Consider the following 20,434-nt stretch of genomic DNA (forward strand, 5'->3'; position numbering starts at 1 on the left):
GGTTGCTGGTTTCTGCAGTTCTCTCTGCTGATTAGGCTGCGTTGCCAAAGGTTGAGCAAGTTTCTAAAAGCAGGATTGTTCTTTGAGTTGTGAAAACACAATTCTCAACAAAATAACAGCTGGATCTGTGTCAGGAATCCTACAGGCAGGCTGCTACACCCCTGCAGAAACTGGGGTGAAACACTTCATCCAAAGTGGTATTGGTGTTAACATCAGTGAAGTTTCACCTGAGTGTTTAAAGATCCAGCCAAGAAGATGCTGAGGTTCTTTCCCTTTCCTCAGGGTTGTGTTTGAGGTGAAAAGCACTTCCCCACTCCAGCATTTCCCTGCTGTGCTGGGCTTCCCAACGCAGCTTTGGTGGGTTGGGAAGTGCCCTCCTCAGAGCAGCACGGGCTGGTGGGGACAGTGGGCACATCTTTGGCTGGGTTTCATCCAGGGCAATCCAGGGTGTGGGATCCCTCAACAGCTCCATGTCCTTAAGGGTTTCCAAGGCTCAGGCTGACAAAGCCCTGAGCAGCCTGAGCCTGGTCTTGGAATTGTGGAATCATGGAATATCTCAGGTTGGAAGGGATCCACCAGGATCATTGAGGCCAGCTCCCTAACTTGACCCTGCTTGGAGCACTAAGTTGTGCTGGAACCTTCCATGATCCATTTCCTCTGGATGTTTTTATGAGTGATGACTCCAGGTGTCTTTCTCCAGAGCATGTCCTTGCTGTGGTCACCAGATCCTGATGTTGGAGCAGGAGATTCAGCCAGATGAAGTTCATGGAATGAATCAGCTGAAAATAAGAGCTTGAAAAAAACCCTTGGTATCTTCCCAAGATAAACATTGAGGTGAAACTTCATTGATTTTAACAGCAATACCACTCTGCACAAATGGTTTCACCCCAGTTTCTGCTGAGGTCTGTCAGCCTGCCTGGAAAGCTCCTGACACAGATGCTGCTGTTATTTTGTAGACCCTGCAGTTTGAGCCTGGCTGCAGGTGGGGAAGGGCTCAGTGAGGTGGGATTCACCCAAGAAAGGAAAGCTGATGCCCAGCAAAGCCTGTTGCTGGCTGGATCCCATGGAACAGGGAGTTTGCCATCTGTGTGGCAGCAGGGATGGGATTGTCCAGCCACAACACCAAAGTCAGGTTCACTTTCCTCTGGGGCTGTCGAGGAGTAACCACGTCCTACCTGTGCTGGGCTGTGCTCAGGTGAAGGCTGCAGCTTGTGCTCCATCCAGCACGTGGGGATCAGCCTGTGGCTGAGGGTGTGGAGGGACTTCAGGAAAATTGCTGGAGCAGAGTGAAGGTGTGAGCAGCAGATTGGAGGTCAGGTTCCCAGTAGAGCCCCTTCGTGTGGAGAGAAGTGACCGTGCCAGGAAAATGGCTCAGAGCTGCTCGGGCACCTCTTGCAGCCAAACCTCCCCTTTCTGGGGAGCCCAGCCCCTGCTGGGCTGGGCACCCTGCACTGCTGGGGCTCGGAATTCCATCCCTGCTGGCTCCTGGAGACACAAAGGCTCTGACAGTGGAGGCTGAGCAGGGCTGGCTGCTCCTGTCGGCGTTCCTGGAGAAGCTGCTCGGCTCAGGCAGGACATCAGTCCTGGCTCAGGCAGGGGCCTCCTTGCTGCGTACCTGGAATCACCTCCGAGCTGTTCTCCAAGGTCTGTAGCAGATGGAGACAGACATCACGAGCAGAGGGGAGAACAGTTTGGGCTTCCAGTCCGTATGGACTGGAAAAGCAAAAGGAGTTTTGGGTGTGTGGAAGCAGTTCAGATGTGCCGTGTCATCAATCTTCATCTGTGGCTTTTAAAATCGGCAGCAGCCAGAGTCTCCCAGATCTGAAAGTTGTGTTTGTTCAGATGGAGTGGATGTGCAGGGAATTTTTTCTGAACTTCACCCCACCAAGGCAGGTTTGTGTCAAGTGGATTGACTGGAGCAGCACGGCGTGGCTCTGACCATTGCAGCAGCCCTGGCTTACAGGGTCGGCCCAGTGGTTTCATGTTTAAAGTTGTCACACATTTAATTCTTGACTGTTTTGTGCCCATTCTTAATTTCTAAAAAGAAAAAAAAAATATCCGTGCTGCTTTTGAGCTGAAATTTCTCATACTTAAGTCTGTGCAAAGATGATTTATGGTGCTAGAAGGGCTCCACTGGAAATGCAAGATCTATTATGAAGTGGATTGAATGGCCCATGCTGAAATGTTTATTGCTGTCTTCAAAATAGAATACATCAGGGTTGATGGGGCCTGTCCAGGAAAGAGAGAGAGTGCAGTGCAGTGGGGCTAGTGGGGTATTTTTAGTATTCCAATAAAAGACAAGGCTTTTAAAGGAAATCACTTATTGCCATTTTGCAATCAAGAATGCAGGAGTGTTCCAGGGACTGCAAGAAATATGCTTCAAGAATGTGGGAGCCATAAGGAACTAATCATTAAATATTCTCCCGTTTCCACCCCCGGCCCTGTGCTGAGGAAGCCATTTAGGAGCTTTGCAATTTGTATGGAAATCTCAGCCCTCCTGACCACTCGGTCAAGCATCCCAGGGGCTTGGGAGCCAGCAGCCCATTTGCAAAACTTCCTACAATTCCTGGGCAAGGAGGGCACTTTGGAAAATGGGAGACACATGGACCAGCCTTCAAGAACACTTAATTTGACCTTAAATGACTGATATGAACACAATATGATCTTTTTTGTGCTGCAGCCTCTTCTCCTTGATCAGTGCCTTGCTGGGGAAGTTGTCCTTGCAGCTTTGGATGGATCAGTAAAACTGGGAGGTTGTTGCTGTTGTTGTTCCACTCGTTTGACTGAGCTGTGCTTATTTCTATTTCTTGTTTATTTTTTTCATGTGATGCTTGAAACATTTTGGAAGCGTTTTGTTGCTGTAATGCATCCATCTAAGTAGGGAGGGAGCAATCCCAGCAGTTGCCAGAGTGAAAAACAAAGGCAGAGGCAAAGGATAATCTTTTCCCAAGTGATTCAAGAGCCTAATGGGACAATTTAGTGATGCATCTAAGCAGAGCTGGTGGTTGCCTGCTCCTTCTCCCCACATTCCCACCTTTTTCCCTGTCTGGCCCTGGTGTCCTGGTGAGGCAGCTCAGGGAGCTACAATGGCACAAAAGTGACCCCACCAAAAACAAAGCCGGGCTCTGGGGCTGGTGGCAGATGGACGTGTGCAGATGTCCCCTTCTGCTCCAGGCCACCAGAGCTGGCCTTTCCTTTGATTATTTTTCTTTCCCCATTTGTTTTTGCTGGAGAAAGTAGTGCAGGAACACCAGTTCCCTGCTGAGATCATCTGTCACAGCTTCTGCCCGTTCCCAGCTTGCTGCAGGTACCAGAGCTGGGGTGTGACCCTTCCTTTCAGGAAAACCCTTTGGAGTTTGCCAGCTGGGCTGGGCTCCTGCATCCCCTGCTGGAGTCGGGGCTGGAGAGGGAAGCTGAGCTGGAGAAGGTCCATGGAGGCACAGATTTGGGAGGAACCCCAGCCCTCAGGGCACTGCCCCATCCCTGGGATTTCACTTGGCCCAGGCTGGTGGCTCCTTGCAGCCAGGGCTGGCAAACCCCCCACATTTGCAGTGCAGTGAGAAGTCTCTTCAGTGACCTGTGACTTGTGCTGCTGAAGGTCCCACCTGGTTGGATTTTGCATTGGAAACCATTGGATTTTTGGAGGTGATTTTGTTCTCCCCTGGCTGTCCTCCACAGCCTGATCCCAGCTCTCTCCCCACCACGGTTCATGGCACCGTTTGTGCCAAACCCTTCTGTTCCTCCATGCTTGTGCCATGGGGGGATATCTTGGGGTGGAGATGGGGCTGTCCCAGTTAAACCTCTGCTTTCTCACCCTTCCTGCTGGTTTTTCTTACTCCAGAGCAGGAGGGTTCAGGTGACACCCTTGGTGTCATCCTCGGCTTGGTCAGGCTCACTTGAGTGAATTGAGTGCCCCTCATCTGAATTAAGGGATTTTTAGAGCCTTTGTGCTCTTGTTTGAGCTGTTTTGCTTCCTTCCTTCCGGGAAAGCTTCACACTGAGGTTTGTGAAACTTTCACAGGTCTCATTCCAAGCTGTAGCTCTGTTGCTCAGAAGTGCAGAGTATTCCTTGCCTGCTCCTGTTCCCTGGTGTCCCTGACGTAAGGGAAAGGATGCCCGAGAGTTTGGAGGAGGGACAATTGGAAACTGTGCGTGCTTGTTTAATTAAAAAAAAAGGGGAAGAAAAATAAGCCACATGCAAAGAACTCCAGTAACCACATCTGCCGATGACCTTTGGGGCTGGAAAGGGTTTGATGATAGTGTGGGGCCAAGCAAGGAAAGTCTGTGAAGTCACTCCAGAAGAACAAAAGGAAAAACCATGAGGATGTTTCCAGTTTGGGGCTTGTCGGGAGCTGGGTGATCTGCACAGCTCTGCCCCAGCCCACCCCTCAGAACAGGCAGAGATGGGTTGAGGTTACCAGTTTTGGGTTGATTTGGGGTTTTTGGGGTGGGGAGTCCCTTGGAGAAGCTGTTGGCCTCTCACACCTGCTCTTCATGCGATGGTGAGTCCAGGAAAGGATTTTATTATCCGGTATTTTTGCAGAAGGTGTTTGGGTCTGTGTGTGGATTGCCTTAAAGCTCTCTGGTTCAGTCATTCTGTCTCAGAGGTACATGAACCATTTCTCCACCATTGTCCTCTCCCAACTACCTGCTGCTAATTGAAGGAGATACAAATTTAGCTCAAAGTGTTCCCTTTCCCACAGACTCCTCTGAAAGTTAAAACTTGTGACACTTTAGTTCTTGCTGTGCTCTTGCCTCGTCTTCAGCTCCAAACAAATGTCTTGCCTGTCTCTGAGCTTCACTTCTGGTGGCTCAGAAGGTAAAATAATTTCTATTTCCTAATTTCCATGGGCAACTTTCCTGCCTTCAAGCTGCCCTTCCTGACTTGTGGTTCTCAGGGCAGCGCAGGAGGCTCAGGAATTGTTTCATAGACACAGAGTCAAATGTGCCCCCTCAGACCATGGGATGGGAGCCTCCCAAAGGCAGGAGGTGACCTTCCCATGGAGCAGCTGAGCATCAGAGGTGCTGAAACGTGAGCAGCAGTTGGAGGCTGTGAGCAAAGCCCTGAGCTGCTGGTGAGGTTGGGTTTGTGCCTCTTCTTGAAGGAATTTGGGATTTCGGTGCAGTTGTGCTTGGAAGCAGTTCAAGGCATTACCTGGCACGTGTCTGTAATTTGAAAAATAGATTAAAAAAGAAGCAAATTGAAGTATAACAATAATGGATTAGGAGAAACACTTATCTCACTTCCCTTCCCTCAGCCAGGCTGCACATGGGGTTTGGGACACAAAGTTTGGGATTACTGGATTGCTGAAGTCGTAAAGGTTTGGATCTAAACTCACTCCACGCTGCTTCTGGGGCTGATCTGACATTGTTTTCTATGGTGATGGTTTTCATCCTGCTGGTTTTTAGCCACTTTGTTTGCCCCCAGGCCCTTCTGTCAGTGAAGTGAGGTGTCTCCATGCCCTGATCAAAACTTGTGTTAGCAACAAACTCATCTCTGTGCCCCAGAGGGAGCCCTATCTCCAACCTGGGATGACCAAACCCCACAAAAATGCAATTTCTAATGTGTGAAATCATGTTGACTGAGGAGTTAATGTGCATAAACAAAGTCTGCACCTTTCCCTCAGATAAATCGTTTCTTCGTGTTAATCTGGCATCGCGTGAACAGCTCCAAATGTGGAATAACTCATAGACCAAGAGTGTTTTCATCTTACATAGGAATGACCTGGGCTTTTCTTTCTTCCAAATAAGGAATTAATAATGCAACAGTTGTTGTTTCCAACGAGCTCAGCTTTTTTGAGAAGTGTCTTTTTTCCCCTCCTCTAGACCCAGTGAAACACGTGAGCATTTGGAGCCTTTAATAACCGCTCGCGGAGCCTGGTCTTGATTTCTCTGAGAACTGCCAATGATTTTGATGTCAGGGCTGAGAGGTACAATTGGAGTGTTAAATTTCTCGAGGCAGAGCAGTTGAAAAGGAAGGTCAAAAGCAATAAGGGCCAGGTTCCTCTGGGCGGGCGGGGGCGTGGGGTAAGGCAGCGTTTCCCCGGCCCTCTCGCCCAAGAAAACGTTTGGCTGTCACAAAACTAATAAAGAAAAACCTCCAGAGAGGTGCATTCAATGATGCAGGTGTAGGAACCAGGGCTGTATTTACACACAAGCCAGCTTAATAGCGTGGGATTTCTGCTCAAGTGCTTCTTAATGCAACACAAATTGAATACCCGGCTCGCTCGGCACGGGGAAAATGTTGGAGGGAAAGGCTCTTTATGGCTTTTGGGGGAGAAAGTGTTTGGCTCTTTTTTAGGGAACATAAAGGACAGCAAGATGGATTTCTTGGGGTGCTTCCCATGTGAAAGTAGTGCTTTAGGTATGTGCAGAGGGTTCAGAGCCAGCCTCCGAGCTGGTTCTCTGCTGCCTCGAAAAGCAGGGCTTTGAAGGGATTTGGGCAGGGTTTCTGCCATATATCTGGCAACACGGGCTTAAAATTAACTTACTGAAACAGCAGATAAAATTTGGGCTCTTTAAAACTGTGATATTAAATAGAAGTCTCGAGGAAAGCAGCCAGGCCTCTGCAGCCCCTGGTTGAAGCTCCCATCCTTGCCCTGCCTCTCTGCTGCCCTATAAAACAACAATTATGTGGTTGTAAGTTACTGCTCCGTGTCCCTTATAAAAGAAGAGTTATTCATAAACTTCTGGATAGACAGTTCTGTGGGAATATAACTTCCTTGGCCTAAACCAAGCTTTTTTCCAGATAATGTAACACTCTACAGGCTCTGTAAAGTTAGAGCATGCTATTTATTGTTATTTTATTATCTATAAAAGACACCAGTGTTGAACCTACACTCAAATCAGCAGGAAAGATAGGGAAAACCCCAAGGACAGCTGCTGTTCCCAGAAACCCTCACCAGCAGGGTGCTGGGGGATGCTCAGGGCTTGTTTCAGGCCTGCTTTCCCTGCAGCTCCTCTCTGCAGACACAGAGCCAGGGCATTGCCATGGGCACATCCCATTTTTGGGGTGGGATTTGCCAGGTGCAAGTTGGACATTGTTGGAAGGGACTTGGGTGCACCCTTGCAGCTTCTGAAGCCAGGGCAGAGGACTTGGCCACACACACACGTGCACATGCCTTAGAATTCTTTTTTAATGGGCTCAGATCAGAATTTACTTCAGTCCCCAGGACCCAAGCACCACGTGGCTGTGTTTGCTCTCTGAATAGCCTCAGTGCTGAGCCCACAGAGCCACCCAGCCCACCCAAGGACAGCCACTTCCCAAGGCTCCAGGGCTCCAGCTGAGGTGGATTTGGGGTTGGCAGATGGGATCACATTGGTCAAACCTGTCCAAAGGAGAGTTCCTGCTCGCTGTGGGGAGGGGCTGCCCTGGCAATCTGCTTCCAGGCTGGAAGAGAATCCAGGGCTGGGCACCCCATGGAGAGGGGACATCCCCCCTCAGCATCTGCCCAGGTCACTGGCCCTGGACACCGAGGGGCCAGTGGGGTGGACGTTCCTCTCCTGGATGCCCTCAAGGTGGGTTTGGACCTCTAGGAATTATTTGTGTTTCTGTGTGAAGCCAAGCTGGAAAGTGGGTGGTGTGGGAGTAAATCAGGCACGGTGGGGAGGGTGTCCATGAGGAACCCCAAACCCTCAGAGCTGACACATCCTGGGCAGTGGGAATGGACTGGGGACTTGGGCTGCCCCAGGAGCCCTGGGAAGGGGGGCTGTGGTGTGAACCCCAGCTCTCAGGGCTGGCCAGAGCAGGTGACACAGACCAAAGAGCAGTTTTAACCTAAATTACATGTATTTTAACCTTTTCTTTCCATCTTACACCTGAAAATGTGATCCTGACTTCATTTGGAAAAGGTTTGGTGAGATCTGGAGTATTGAACCCCCTGAGCCAGGGACCGGGGGATGAGCAGAGGAGTGGCTGAGCTCAGCAGTGGCATCAGAGCCATGGGAGTGCCATCGTTCCCAGGAATGTTGGGGACATCCCCACCCTGCCATGGGACACACCCTGGGACTCTGTGCGAGCTGGGAATGCACTCCCTGCGTTCCTCGGGGCTGGATCAGCAGCTGGAGCTCCGTCCTTTGGCAGAGGGAGCTTCAGGAGCATGGCATTTACTCCAGCCTGCCTTAATTACTTGCTCTGTAATTGCACATGGAATCCTGCTTCCCACCTTTCCCTGGGAGATGCAGTTTGGATTTGTATTCCTGTCACTGTTTTCCTTTGCACGAGAATCTTTTCTTTGTTCTCTTCCGACTCCTGTTGACTTTAAGAATGGCTTTGATTCCTAAACTTCTCCTTGGGGGTTTCTTGTCAGGGGGAATATTTATATTTCATAGCATTTGAGCAAAAAAAGGCAAAGCAGGCAGAGACCCCAGAATGCAGAATTCCTGTCAGATCCTAGCCACGGCTTTTGTGGGGAAGGCACGTGAATCAGCCAGGTTTTAAACCTTTGGATCCTTCTGATCTGCTGTTCTGAGGTGCAGGGGGAGCAGCGTGTGCAACATCTGGTCTCTATCGTGCGAGAGGTGCTCTGAGCTGTGTGTGCTGAGGGCAGTCCACGTGCTCCTGGTTTGGTGTCCCTGGCATTGCCTCTGACGAGGGCAGCACCTGGCCACTGCCCTTTGGCTGCAGGTTTTTAATGCCAGCCTTGTTCCAGGAATAAAACGAAGTTTGTTTCATTCTGCTGTCCCTCTCTCCCTGCCCTGACCGTGCCCTGCAGTTCCCTCACTCAGCACTGCCCATTAGCACTCCTTTATTAGTCCCCCACCTTCCCCTCTTCCTGCTGGGGAATCATTTGGGGTTTATGTGCAGTTTTTCTTGGGACTCGTCAAAGAATAATTACACCCCATTAACTCCCCTCCGTATCATTACTAATTCACACCTATGGAGGATTTTCCAAGCAGCTGATCTCGGTTGTCTCTTAATTGCTGGAGTCCATAAACTCTGTTAGGCTGAAACTGTGCGAAGGATTTGCACCCTCTAAAACTTCTCCCTCCAGTGCAAAACATAACAGAGAATCGGAATGTGGCAGCTTTATCAGATCTGACTTCTTCCCTATTTAGGCAAATTATTTGCTTCTGGCTCTGTTGAAAACTCCAAAATGTACATTAAGGTGTAAAAAATATGAGACCAAAAGGGTGAGAAAGTTGTGGCTGTTCAGCCTGGAGAAGAGAGGGCTCCAGGGAGAGCTCAGAGCCCCTTGCAGGAGAAGGACTGGGGACAAGGGATGGAGGGACAGGACACAGGGAATGGCTTCTCACTGCCAGAGGGCAGGGCTGGATGGGATAACAAATGGTTTCAGCTGAGCATAGGAGAAAAAAATGCTGGTGGTGGCAACTCTTATTTCCCTGGAAAAAAATCCTGGCCCCCTGGCAGAGAAGCAGTTTCTGCACAGAAAACATGACACTATTTACAAAAAGCAGTGTCTAATATCCTTTTCCAGCTTGGAAAGAGGAGTTTATTTTAATACATCCTTTTTTAATTGCCATGAGCTGGCCTTGTAAATATTGTAAGTGGTTGAGTAATCGTCCTCTGTGAGCAGAGCAGAGGAAGGGACAGGTTTTCCGCTCCTGGAACCCTCTGTGTTCCCTCAGCTCGGGCAGGGAGACAGCACGGAGCAGATACTGAACACAGATTAAAGCCTCTTAATTAAAAGATCATTTAAACCCAGGGGATGCCCATGGGTGTGATGCCAGTGCCCAGCACTGTGATCCAGCTGGGTGAGGAGGTTGTTTCTTGGGGGTGGTTTGGGAGGTGGATCCGGGATATTCTCACTAAAGCATTTCTTTCTTTCCTCTAAAAAATGGGAGAGAAAGGGGAGAGTTCTCCCAGAGAAATGGGGAGCTGGGGAGAAGGGAGGGGATCTCGTTTTGTAGGATCTCATTTGTCATTGAGTTCTGCAGGGATCCAGTGGGTTTTGGGGCACATGGAGCCACACAGAGGTGGGGCAGAGCACTGTGGGGTTCTCTCCAGAGCTGGATGATCCCTGTTTTCCCAAGTCAGGTACATGCCTGAGAGCCCAGCTCTGCACAGAGTTCTGTCTGAAAGCAGGAGTACTTTGTGTTGGAAACAATTTCCTGGTGCAATTCAGATTTCCTCCTGAATAATCCTTTGCCCCAGTGGGATGGTACAGAGGGATTCTAGCAAAGCTGAACTGGCCTGGCTGGGAGTTCAGCATATCCCTTAACGTTTCCATGGCAGATGTTCAGGCAGGGACGTACCCCACTGCTGGAAAATCTTGATTTGAAGGGTCAGGAAGGAAGGAACTGCTCTGCCAATGTGGGGTTTGGGTCCAGGTCTCTGCTCAGGTCACCAGTGTGCAGGGCCTGTCAGGGGTGAGCAGGGGGAAATCAGGGAGGAGGAGTTTAACCCCAGAAAACCATTTGTAAATGATGAAGGCAGCAGCCTAAACCTGGTTCTGTCTCCCCAGGGATGCTGGTGGTGATCGTGCTGCTGCTCATCGCCATCGCCGTGGTCGCGCTCTGGCCGACGCATTAACCCGGATCCCGCCGGAGCCGCTGCTCTGTGGGGAGCACCAGGGCTCCAGGGAGGGCCCCCCTGCCTGCAGGGACCTTCTGTGCTGGGAATCAACTCCACAGCTGGGAATCAACTCCACAGCAGCAGACTGAGCAGCATCCGCCAGACATCCGCTCTCCTTGGAGTGCAGCTGAGGAGCTCTGTGGGATCTGGAGGATTTCAGCGGGAAAAGAGGATTTCATCCCACCCTTCCCACCTTCCTCTGGCACTCAGGCAGCTGCAGCTGTAGGATGGACCCATCTCTCCTGCATCTGCATCTGAGGACTCGCTGGTGCTGCTGCCCTGCCCGCTTTGCTGAGCTCAGACCTCCCAGGGGCCTCAAACACCGAAATCCAGGAGTGCTTTGGAGAACAGCAGCGTTCCCCTGCTTCGGGATCCCTCCTTCAGAGAGAAAATGCTCCAGGGTTTTCAAGGAACAGTCTTGGGGAATGACTGCATCTGGATTCTCATAGGATGGGAAGCGACAGCCCTGCAGGACCCCCGTGGGCTGCACAGAATCGCTGGTGGCTGGGTCAGAGCTCAGCCCTTGGGGGGAGGTATTGGTGAGTTATTGATCTCCAGGGATGGAGTTACTGCTGAGTTTCTGATCTCCAGGGATGGAGTTACTGCTGAGTTTCTGATCTCCAGGGATGGGAGTTACACAGCAGCAGGACTCAGCCCAGCCTGTGAGGGTGCAGAGCTTTGCCCTCGTGTGCTGCCCAGGGGCTCTGCCAGCCTGGCCTCGGGAGATGCCCCAGAATTAACGTCCTAACTGAGCTCTGCCACTTCCTCTGACAACTTCTCACACACTTCTGCAGCTGAGGGGAAGGATTACCTATTTCAAAACGAATGGAAAAGAAGTATTAAATGTTTGCTTCTGGCCAAGAGAATAATTATTTTGTTACACATGCCAGTTTGATTTCAGGATTAATAGAGCAAGCAATAAATACTGATTAAATCCATTTATATACAGTTTCTCTGCCTAGGGTTTTATTGTTTCCTACTCTCTTGTGTTGTCTGTGAATGATTTATCCAATGCTGCCATATCCTAAGAGCTGGTTTGGAGGAGGAAATAAGCAATTTCTGTCAGACTTTGTGTGTGTTGTGATACATGGAATACACAGAATCCCAGAATGCTTTGGATGGGAAGAACCTTAAAGCCCATCCAGTGCCACCCCTGCCATGGGCAGGGACACCTTCCCCTGTCCCAGGTTGTTCCGAGCCCTGTCCAGCCTGGCCTTGAACATTCCCAGGGATCCACGGCTTCTCTTCTTCACCTGTCATTGGTGGTGCCGTGTCCTGCAGCTGTGGGAGCCCTCCCCTGGATCCAGAGAGCATTTTCCTGTCCTTGTGCTCCTGGGAAGGGCAGAGCGGAGTGGAGAGAGGAGCTTGGTGGAGAGAAAGGCCCAGAGATCCAGCTGTGCCCCTGCCAGCTTCAGACAGGGCTCTGTGCCCGTGCCCAGCCCATCCTCAGCACTCAGAGCTGGAGGAAACTGGAGGTTGGAGCTCCTCCGGAGTCTTCCATGTCTTTCCATGGAGAAAATCCTTGAAGCCTTTACAAGTCCAGCCCAGGTTGTGCCTGGTCAGTTTTCTTGGAGAGAGGCTTCGCCTTGTGGCTGTCGGAGGAGGGGAGGGGCAAACAGAGGTGCTTTGATGTTCTCTGGTTTTCAAGAGGACACAGCAGGGCTGTGATGAGTTCATTGTTGATGTCAGATTAGAACCGGAGCTTTAAGCAGGGCTGCTCCAGCTGGAACCAAGGAAAGGCTTTGGGGAGGGGTTCCAAATCTGTGCATTCCTGCAGCTCTGCGGAAGGAGCAACACTGGGAATGTTCCTGGAGCTGTTCCTCAGCAGCAGCCCCCGAGCCCAGAGCGGGATTTCACTCCCAGTTCTGGAGCAGCCCCGTGGCTCTTCAGTGACAGCGGGAGAGCAGCAGGGTTTGTTCAGATGAGACCACGGGCCTGGGCTTCTAATTAAAGCTGTCAATTGTGGAGGGAATTACGGCTTTGTTTGGATTCCCAGGACACGCAGGGTGGACGTGGAACTCATCCTGATCAGCGTTCCACAGGGACTTTGTCCTGGCCGAGGCTTTCAAAGGCACTTTCTGACCCACTGGGCCCTCCAACACATTTTTCCTGTGAGTGCCTGGGAAGGGTGGAAACACCAGGGTTTGCTCGTTGTGCTGGCGAACAAAGAGGTTCTGAGCCTTGCCCTTTAGGTAACATTTAATGTGTCGTGTGGGTGAGGAGTTTTATTAAAAAGCAGTGGATTTGGCAGCGCTCTGCTGTGTGCAGGGAAGCTTTTCTGTCTCCCTAGAGAAAAAGAAGGTTAAAATATGAGAGACTCTGGGGTTTGGCTCTGAGCAGCGGTGTTGGAGAAGCCAGCCTGGAGTGGCTTCTCCAAGCAAAGATCTTCCAGGAATGTGCCCAGAGACATCCCAGGCTTCTCCTTCCCTGCCACCTCCTCCGTTTCTCTCCTGGAGGATGTGCTCAGGAGTTCAGCTGCTTCCAGCTGTAGTTCCATCAGAACTCGGGGTGCTGGGGCAGGTCTGGTGCGTGCTCCAGGCACTTGGATGTCCCAGTGCCCTGGGAAAAATCCCCACCTCCTACACGAGAATAGGGATCATCCTGGAAGGCTGCTGGGCATTTTCACGTTCCCTGATTCCTGGTGTGAGCTCGGTGTGTGGATGGCTCCTCTCCCACACTGCCTGGTGGGAAAACCACTCCAGGTCCAGCCCTCTGTGGGAAAAGCCTCATCCCCCTCTTTCCAGAGCCACCACGTCACCTTTGGACAAGTGGCCACCTGCAATCTGGGAAGCCCATTTGCCCCTCGGAGCAGAGGGCTGGCACTTGTGACCCATTTGTCTCTGCAATAAAGATCTGACATTTCTGACCCCCGGGATGTTTTTGGATTCATAAATTCCCAGCGATGCTGAAGGCTCAGGTCAGCCGGGCTGACCCCCCGGCGCTTTGGCAGCACCTTTTGCCTGCACTTTTGTCCCTGGAAATGTTTTGCTGCCTCAGTTCCCCCCCACCTCCAGCTCTCCATGCTGTCAGTGCCACCAGCCCTTGCCTGGCCCCACAGATCCTGGGGTGGAGCTGATGGAGCCCTGAGCCCTGCACTGGATGGGGGGCAGGAAGGGCCAGCGCTGCTGAGCAGCCTCTGGGTGGGACAGAAACGGGTCTGGAGTGGGGTTGGAGCTTTCCTGACTCCAAACTTTGGCTGTCCCCTGTCCCCACACCTGTCCCCCAGCTCTGGTCCCACAGGTTCTGGCTCTGTCCCACTGCAGGGCACAGCTGAGCCGTCAGGAGCTGCTGGGGACCCCCCATCCCACCCACCCATTGTGACCCTGCTGTCCCCAAGGCCACGTGGCCGCTGCCTGGGGGTGCTGGGCAGGGACAGGGCTGGGACTGACAGCCAGAAGTAGCTGTGCCACCTCAACCCTGCCAGGGGGACAGCGGCAGAGCCAGGGGCTGGAGGGGACACCATCACTTCCTCGCCCAGGTCCTTGTCCCACAGGTTCTCCGACCAACGGGGTGGGAAGAAGCAGAAATTCCTGATGGTTTTTACAGTTTACAAGAGTTTATTCCACTGGTTTCTGACTTTAGTCCTACCGAGGGGGTGCTGAACAGTTACAAGCTCCTTCGGGTCAATTACAGCCAATCTAACGAACGAACAAACAAAGGGGGGAAAAAAAGGAAAAAAAAAGAAACAACTCAGAAAAACAATAAGAAAATCCACAACTTTTTCACGTGTCATTAAATATATTCATATATAATAACCATAATATATTAGTATGCATTGTAAAGAAACATCGCCCAAAGCAGTCTGCCATGGTCATAACTAAACAACATTTACAGTTCAAGATATTAACAGAAATAATAAAAAAAAAATCAACAAAAAAACCCCAAAACGAACACAGGTTTGTGAGGGGATGAGGCGGGGGCGGGGAGGGGGCACGGACACGACGAACAGAAACGAGACCAAGCGACTTCTGTCGGGTGCTACGGTCAGTGATGATTGTTTTGGCATTTCAGCTGCTCTCCGAAGCCTCTCTGAAGGCACCACAGCCCCTTCCCGGCCACCCCACTGTCCTCGGGGTCCCCACTCCTGTCCCCAGGGCGATGGGTGGGCGCCGGGTTCTTCGCTGGCCAGAACGGGGTTGGTCCCCCAGAGCCGCCCCCCGGCCGTGCAGGTGTTTAGGGGGGCACCTTGTCCCTCTGGGTGACCTGGCAGAGCTGTCCTGGAGCTGTCCTGGAGCTGTCCTGGAGCAGGGGTGGCTGCAGGGAAGAGCTGCACCTCTGGACCCCGAAATGGGGCTGCTCTGCCCTCCCAGCAGAGGCTGTTCCAGTGCCACCAGTTCCAGCAGCAGCTCCTGCAGGTCAGGGTTACTGGGAGCGCATGAAGGGCACTGGGATGGAGTGAGGGGGTTTTTCCTGGTCTGACTGGAAAGCACAAAACTCCAGCAGGGATGAAGGGACAGGTCCTGGTGGGACAGGGCTGGGGACTTCCCTCCGTGGCAGGATCTGCGCTGTTGTGCCAACTCATTTCCTTCGGAGTCCCCGGGCTGTGCCAGTGCCTGGAGGGGTCTGGCCGTGGGATGAGCGGGTGGGGGGTCTTCTGCAGCCTCCGAGACCAGTGGGAGCAGGGAAGGGGCTGGAGGGTGTCCCTGGGGGGGTTGGGGTGTCCAGGCTGTGCTGGGGAGGGCGGCTGTGCTGGCCAAGGGTGGACCTGGGAGTGAGCACTGCGTGTCCAGGTGTGCTGTGGGCAGTTCCCCCGGCCTTTCCTTGCTGCTCTCCAGGTGGAGAACTGGCTTTGGGTTGGATCCTGTTACTTTTAGGCACCATTTGAAGGTCTCCAGAGGGTGGGGACATCCCAACTCCATGGGGATGTGCTGTCTCCAGCTCTGTGGGTCCCTGGCAGCAGCTGGCATTGGCTGCAGGAGAGCATCCAAGTCCTGGTTTGGGGCTTTAAGCCTCCATTTAGACACTTGAGGTCAGATTTTATCCTTCAAAACTTGGTGGCTTCACTTCCCTTGGCTGCAAAACCATTGGCTCTCCTTGAGCTCTGAGATAAGGAAAACCAAGTCCATTTTGGGAAAGGGGAGAAAACACAGACTTGGAGCAGGGGGGGGGGGAGTTGCTTGATGTCCAGGGTGGGATTTTTCTCCTAATACCCAGATTAATTTTGGGGGCCTTGTGGTGGCAGGGGAGGCTCAGCAGAGCTGGGTCCCTCCGGGTGGTGTCTCCAGCAGCCCTGGGAGCCTCCTCTTTGCACCTATTTACATGGCTGCTCTGCTTTATGGTGGTTTATGTCATTATATAAATATTGTCAATTGCTATAAAACAAGGCAAAACCACTGGAAAATGTCATAAAAGAGATGTTTCCAAGTTTCCTAAAAGGAAAAATACCGGGGAGGTTTTGCTTTTCATAGCGACTAATGTTTGCTTCTCCTCCAGGTACCCGTCCTGCCCTCCCTGCCTTCCTGCCCCAGCTGTTCCCGGTCTTCATGGATGGGGTGGAACTGGATATCCCCATTCCCCATGGGCTGGTGTGGCATGGGGGTGACAACTCCAGAGCCCGTCCTGCCCGCAGGGTGCCCAGGGGAGGATGCTCCAGTCTGAGGTGAGGCGGCCTCCACTGTGCTCAGTGCATCAGTGACTGGAAATTGGGAATTTTGGATTGGCTGTTTCCCCCCCAGCAGGAGGAGCAGAGCTCCAGGTGGGTCACACCTTGCTCCTGGCTGAGACCCCTTCCCTGGGCACTGCCCTGTGCGGGCTCTACCCCAGCCCAGCCTCAGAGCTCTGCACTGACCCCGCTGCCCATGGGGACAGTCCCTGGCACCCCCTGCTCCCCTCTTCGTCTCCAAGACTTTTTGCAGGGATGCTGGGGAGCTGCAGCTCCAGAGGGAGCGAGGGCAGAGCTGGTGTGGGTTTCGGAGAGCTGCCCGAGTCTGGGCCCAGCACCTTGGTGTCACCTGCAGGGATTTTCTACCATCTGAGGGTTCCTGGTGTGCTGACAGCAGCAGAGGGGACTGAGCCACAGTGGAGACTCAGGGACTGAGATTGGCAGGATCTTCCAGGGCACTTATGGGATCTGGATGCCAACTCATTTTTTGTCAGGTCTGGATGTCTCCTTGGGGATCCTGGTTATGATTCTTTGCCTGTGAATGGGTGGCTGGAGGGCGACAGGGCACCAGTGGGCTCACACTCCTTCAGTGTGGTGGGGGCAGCCTCCTCAGCACCAGGGGCTGAGCACGGAGCCATTCCCAGAGTCACGCACAGCAGGAAGTCACCCACCAACGAAGTCACCCGCCAACGTTGTCCCCTCTTGGCTGTGCCTAAAGTGGACCCAGAGCATCAGCACAGCTGGAGACCTCGGCCGCCCCAGGCACCATCAGTGGGTGGTGGCCACGGTTGTCGATACCAAAGCCCTCCAAGAGCCCGCCCGTCGATCCTCGGGTCTGTCCTCAGCAAAAGTCTCGGTTTAGTTTCCTCTACAAGAACTGTCTCGGTCAGCCTAAGTTGCAAATACGTATTTTGGGGATGGGGAGTTAATTTCCAGCGGTGCTGTTGATTAGTTTCTTACAGGGTGGACGTGCCCATGCCGTGCTTTGGAGGCAGCAGATGTTGGTGGCTGGAAGGCAGTTTGGTGGCTCTGAGTTCTTCAGCAGCGGGGCAGGAGGGAGCTGGGGGGCCCCGGGTGCCGCACACCCGCATCCCACTCTGGGTTCTGTCCGTGTGTGTGTGATCTGTTTCGTTGGGTTCTGTTGGGTTCTGTTGGGTCCTGTTGGGTCCTGTTGGGTTTTGTCTTCCCTGGAATACGAGGTGCAAGCCCAGCACCCCCCAGCCGTGCTCACTGTCCCCCTGTCCCCCCAGCCCGCCCTGGCAGCCGGTCCCTGCCCGCCCCAGCTCTACACAAAGCAGCATGCACAGTCAGTCTCTCCCTCTCCTCCTCCTTTAGGCTTTCTTACACTTCCCCTTCTTCTCCCGCTGCTGGAACTTCCGGAGCCGCCGGGCCCACGTGTCCCGCCACTGGATCACCAGGCTGGTTTTGTCCGCAATGATGCCGCTCTGGTCGGGAGAGTCCTCGTTGTTGCCCAGCAGCAAATACTTCTTCATGGGCTTGATTTTGGGGCACTTGCAGGCTATGTCCTTGGAGTGGATCCACAGGGTCTGGTCTCCGCGCCGGATCCGGTTGCTGCCTTGTTTGTAGACAGAGATGATGTTCACCGTGAACTTCCACCAGTCCGCGTTTTTTTCCGCCTTCAGGATGTGGATCTGGACAGCTGGAAAAAAACAACACACGAGGCAAGAGAGGAAAAAGTGTTACTCTTTGAGCTGGTGAGGAGAAAATGAACTCCAAGCCTTACCTAATGCGCTGTGGGAGGGAGTTTGTCTCCAGAGCCCAGGCTGGGGCACAGCAGCCAAGGGTTTTGGTGCCCCAAAACTCTGTCCCCAGGCCACCCCCAGGAGCAGGAGCAGCTGGTGCTGCATCTGAGGGTCTCAGCAAAGCTTCCAAGACCACCACAGGCTTGGGAGATGCTCTCCAGCTCTGAGCTTGGCAGAGTCACTGGAGCATCTCTGCAAGTGCTGAATGGCAGCGCTGGGCTCCAAGGAGATCTCCTGGTGTCCTGGCAGAGGACTGGGAGAGCACCAGCTCCCACAGCAAGACTGGGGTTGGAGGACAACCATGATCCCTACACAAGGTGGTGGTGATGCTGCTGCTGCTGCTGGTGATGATGTTCTCCAAGCCCGTGGCTGATGCTGTGTAACCTCCTCTGTAGCCATGGACTGAGGAAACCTCAGCCCTCCACCACTGCAGCCCTTGGTCTTTCCTGGAATAGGGCTAAAAATCAGCTTCCAGGAAAACACCTTCCCCAGGCAGGGCCTGCCCAGCCCTGCTGGGTTTGTTTGCTGACTGTGGGACGAGGAACCCTCAGCAGCAGAGACAGAGGGAAATCCCAGGTGAGGATGGCCTGGCTGGGAGAGCAGGCAGGGAGAGCCTGAGCTCTGCACAGGCTGCTGCAGCACAACCACAAAGGGCTTTTTTAGCCAAATCATTGAGCTGCTCCCTTTTTCCCCACTCTTCCCTCCATGCCCTGGGAGCTGTAAACCCCTGCCCATTCACCTGCCTGGCTCAGCTCCAGTGGGGCCAATCCTGTTTGTATAAATTAACAGAGGCAGAAGAAACTCCCCCAAACCCCGGGGAAAACTCTCCCATTTGCCTTGTAACAGTTTTCCCCCCCGGGTTGGTGGTGGAGGAGCATCCCCCTGTCTCTAAACCCAAGTGATTCCAGGCTCTGGGAGGAAGCAGAGCTCTGCAGCCCAGCACAGCTTTTTAACACGTTGCAAAATATATGGGGTATTTTTTTTCAGAGCATGTCATGGAGGCCAGATGCTTTCATTAAAAAAAAGGGAAAAAAGGGAAAAAAAACAACCCTCTGCTCTGACCGTGTATTTCCCTGTCTGGTGTGAAGGTAACAAAATGTGAGGAGTAGCCAATTTTTATTTTTTGGAAACAAATCTTTCCAAAAAAGCTTAAACCTTTGACCTGCCTGGGTCCTCACTGACAAAATGGAGAAAATGAATGAAAAGGAACCGGAGAGAGGTGGTTACAGGAAACTCTGCTCTAAAACACACAGTCTGTATTTTTTTTTATGTCAAGGCCCCCGTCTCTTATTTTTCCCCTTTTTATTAATGAAGTGGAAGGAGTGAAAGCTTTGAGGAAGGCTTGGCTGGCGCAGCCACAGCTGCCTGCCCTGACAGCCAGATTTCTGCCCATAGTTTCCCATCCAGGACGCTCAGTTTTCCTCCTGAGCCGGGTTTTGGAGCCCAGCTTTAGCGGTGTTTGCCTGGGTATTTCAGAGGTGGGATGGGATCAGCGCCTCCAGCATCTCCCAGGGAACACAGGATGTGCAGAGAGGCAGAACTGGGCCAGGATGAAATTTTGGAAGCACCTAAGCTGGCTCCCCTGAGGAAATCCCCAGGGATTTAAAGGCTCCCTTCCCATGAAGGAGGTTTCAGTCCCTTCCTGGTTTGGGGTAAGGGACTTGGCTCCCTCCACTGTGCCCCTGCAGTCCAAAGCTGGCTTTGGGGCTGGGTTGTCCTTCACTTGCCATCTCCTGGGACAAAGCTTGGCCATGTGGTGAGCTGCTCTCACCTGGCTGATGTTCCCATCGAACCCCTGTGCTCAGGACTGTCCCTGTCTCTGCATCCCTGGAAGAACATCCCTGGGAAAACATCCCTGGAGAAACCCCTGGGGCAGCAGATGGGAGGATGTGATGGGGGATGATGGTTACTCATAGGGATGGTGCTCCCCTCGCTGGGGTCCCCTGGGAGCAGGTGGTGTCCTGGAGCAGGAGAACAAAATCAAAGGGGCTGCAGCTTCCACAGCTCCAGCTGAGGCTGGTGACACTGGTTTCACTGAGAATGGGCTCTGATCCAGACTGGTGACACTGGTTTCAGCAAGGAGGGGATCCAGTCCAGCTCTGGACCCCGCTGGTGCCTCAGGGCTGCCTGTGCCTCCTGCCTGCTCCTCCCTGAGCTTTGCAAACTTTGGGCAGCTGAGCCCTGGGGGAAATCTGGGGCTGCTGCACCCCAGGCACTCCCAGAGATCCAGGTTCACTTCCCCGCACCCTGCTCTGGCAGTAAATGGGCCGGGGACAGCTGGGGGACAGCTGGGTCCCCGTGAGGGCAGCGGCTGCCCCAAGAACCACATCCCACCTGACACCGACACCTGAGCCACAAATCCCACCTGGCTGGTGGCTTCTCTGTCTCACCACCTTATGGTTCTTTGCAAGAAGAGGGCGGCCGAGTGGTCCCTGGGCTGTGGGAGGGGACAGAGGGGCCCCGGTCCCCTCCTGCATCCCCGCAGCTCAGGGATGCTCCTGGCTCCTCGAGGCCTGGCTGGGAGCCTCCAGCCAC

At 53.0% G+C, this 20,434-nt stretch overlaps 2 protein-coding genes across 3 annotated transcripts in view; one reads left to right on the forward strand and one right to left on the reverse strand.

The window, feature by feature from the left end:
* STX8 (syntaxin 8) overlaps positions 1–11,485 on the forward strand; it is an 89,737-nt gene extending 78,252 nt beyond the window's left edge. The window contains exon 6 of one of the 2 annotated variants that reach the window (XM_069032216.1): positions 10,425–11,485. In XM_069032216.1, coding sequence (XP_068888317.1) covers positions 10,425–10,623 — 199 coding nt within the window. In that variant the 3' untranslated portion in view covers positions 10,624–11,485. The remainder of the gene's footprint in view (positions 1–10,424) is intronic. The other variant, XM_069032214.1, reaches the window with a different exon arrangement.
* Positions 11,486–17,423: 5,938 nt separating this feature from the next.
* The window catches only part of NTN1 (netrin 1), an 84,859-nt gene continuing 81,848 nt past the window's right edge, over positions 17,424–20,434 (reverse strand). The window contains exon 6 of the mRNA XM_069032765.1: positions 17,424–17,796. Within this exon, the coding sequence (XP_068888866.1) occupies positions 17,468–17,796 (329 nt within the window). The 3' untranslated portion in view covers positions 17,424–17,467. The remainder of the gene's footprint in view (positions 17,797–20,434) is intronic.

This window comes from Aphelocoma coerulescens, chromosome 18 (genome assembly GCF_041296385.1).
Source record: "Aphelocoma coerulescens isolate FSJ_1873_10779 chromosome 18, UR_Acoe_1.0, whole genome shotgun sequence".
Taxonomy (NCBI): domain Eukaryota; kingdom Metazoa; phylum Chordata; class Aves; order Passeriformes; family Corvidae; genus Aphelocoma; species Aphelocoma coerulescens.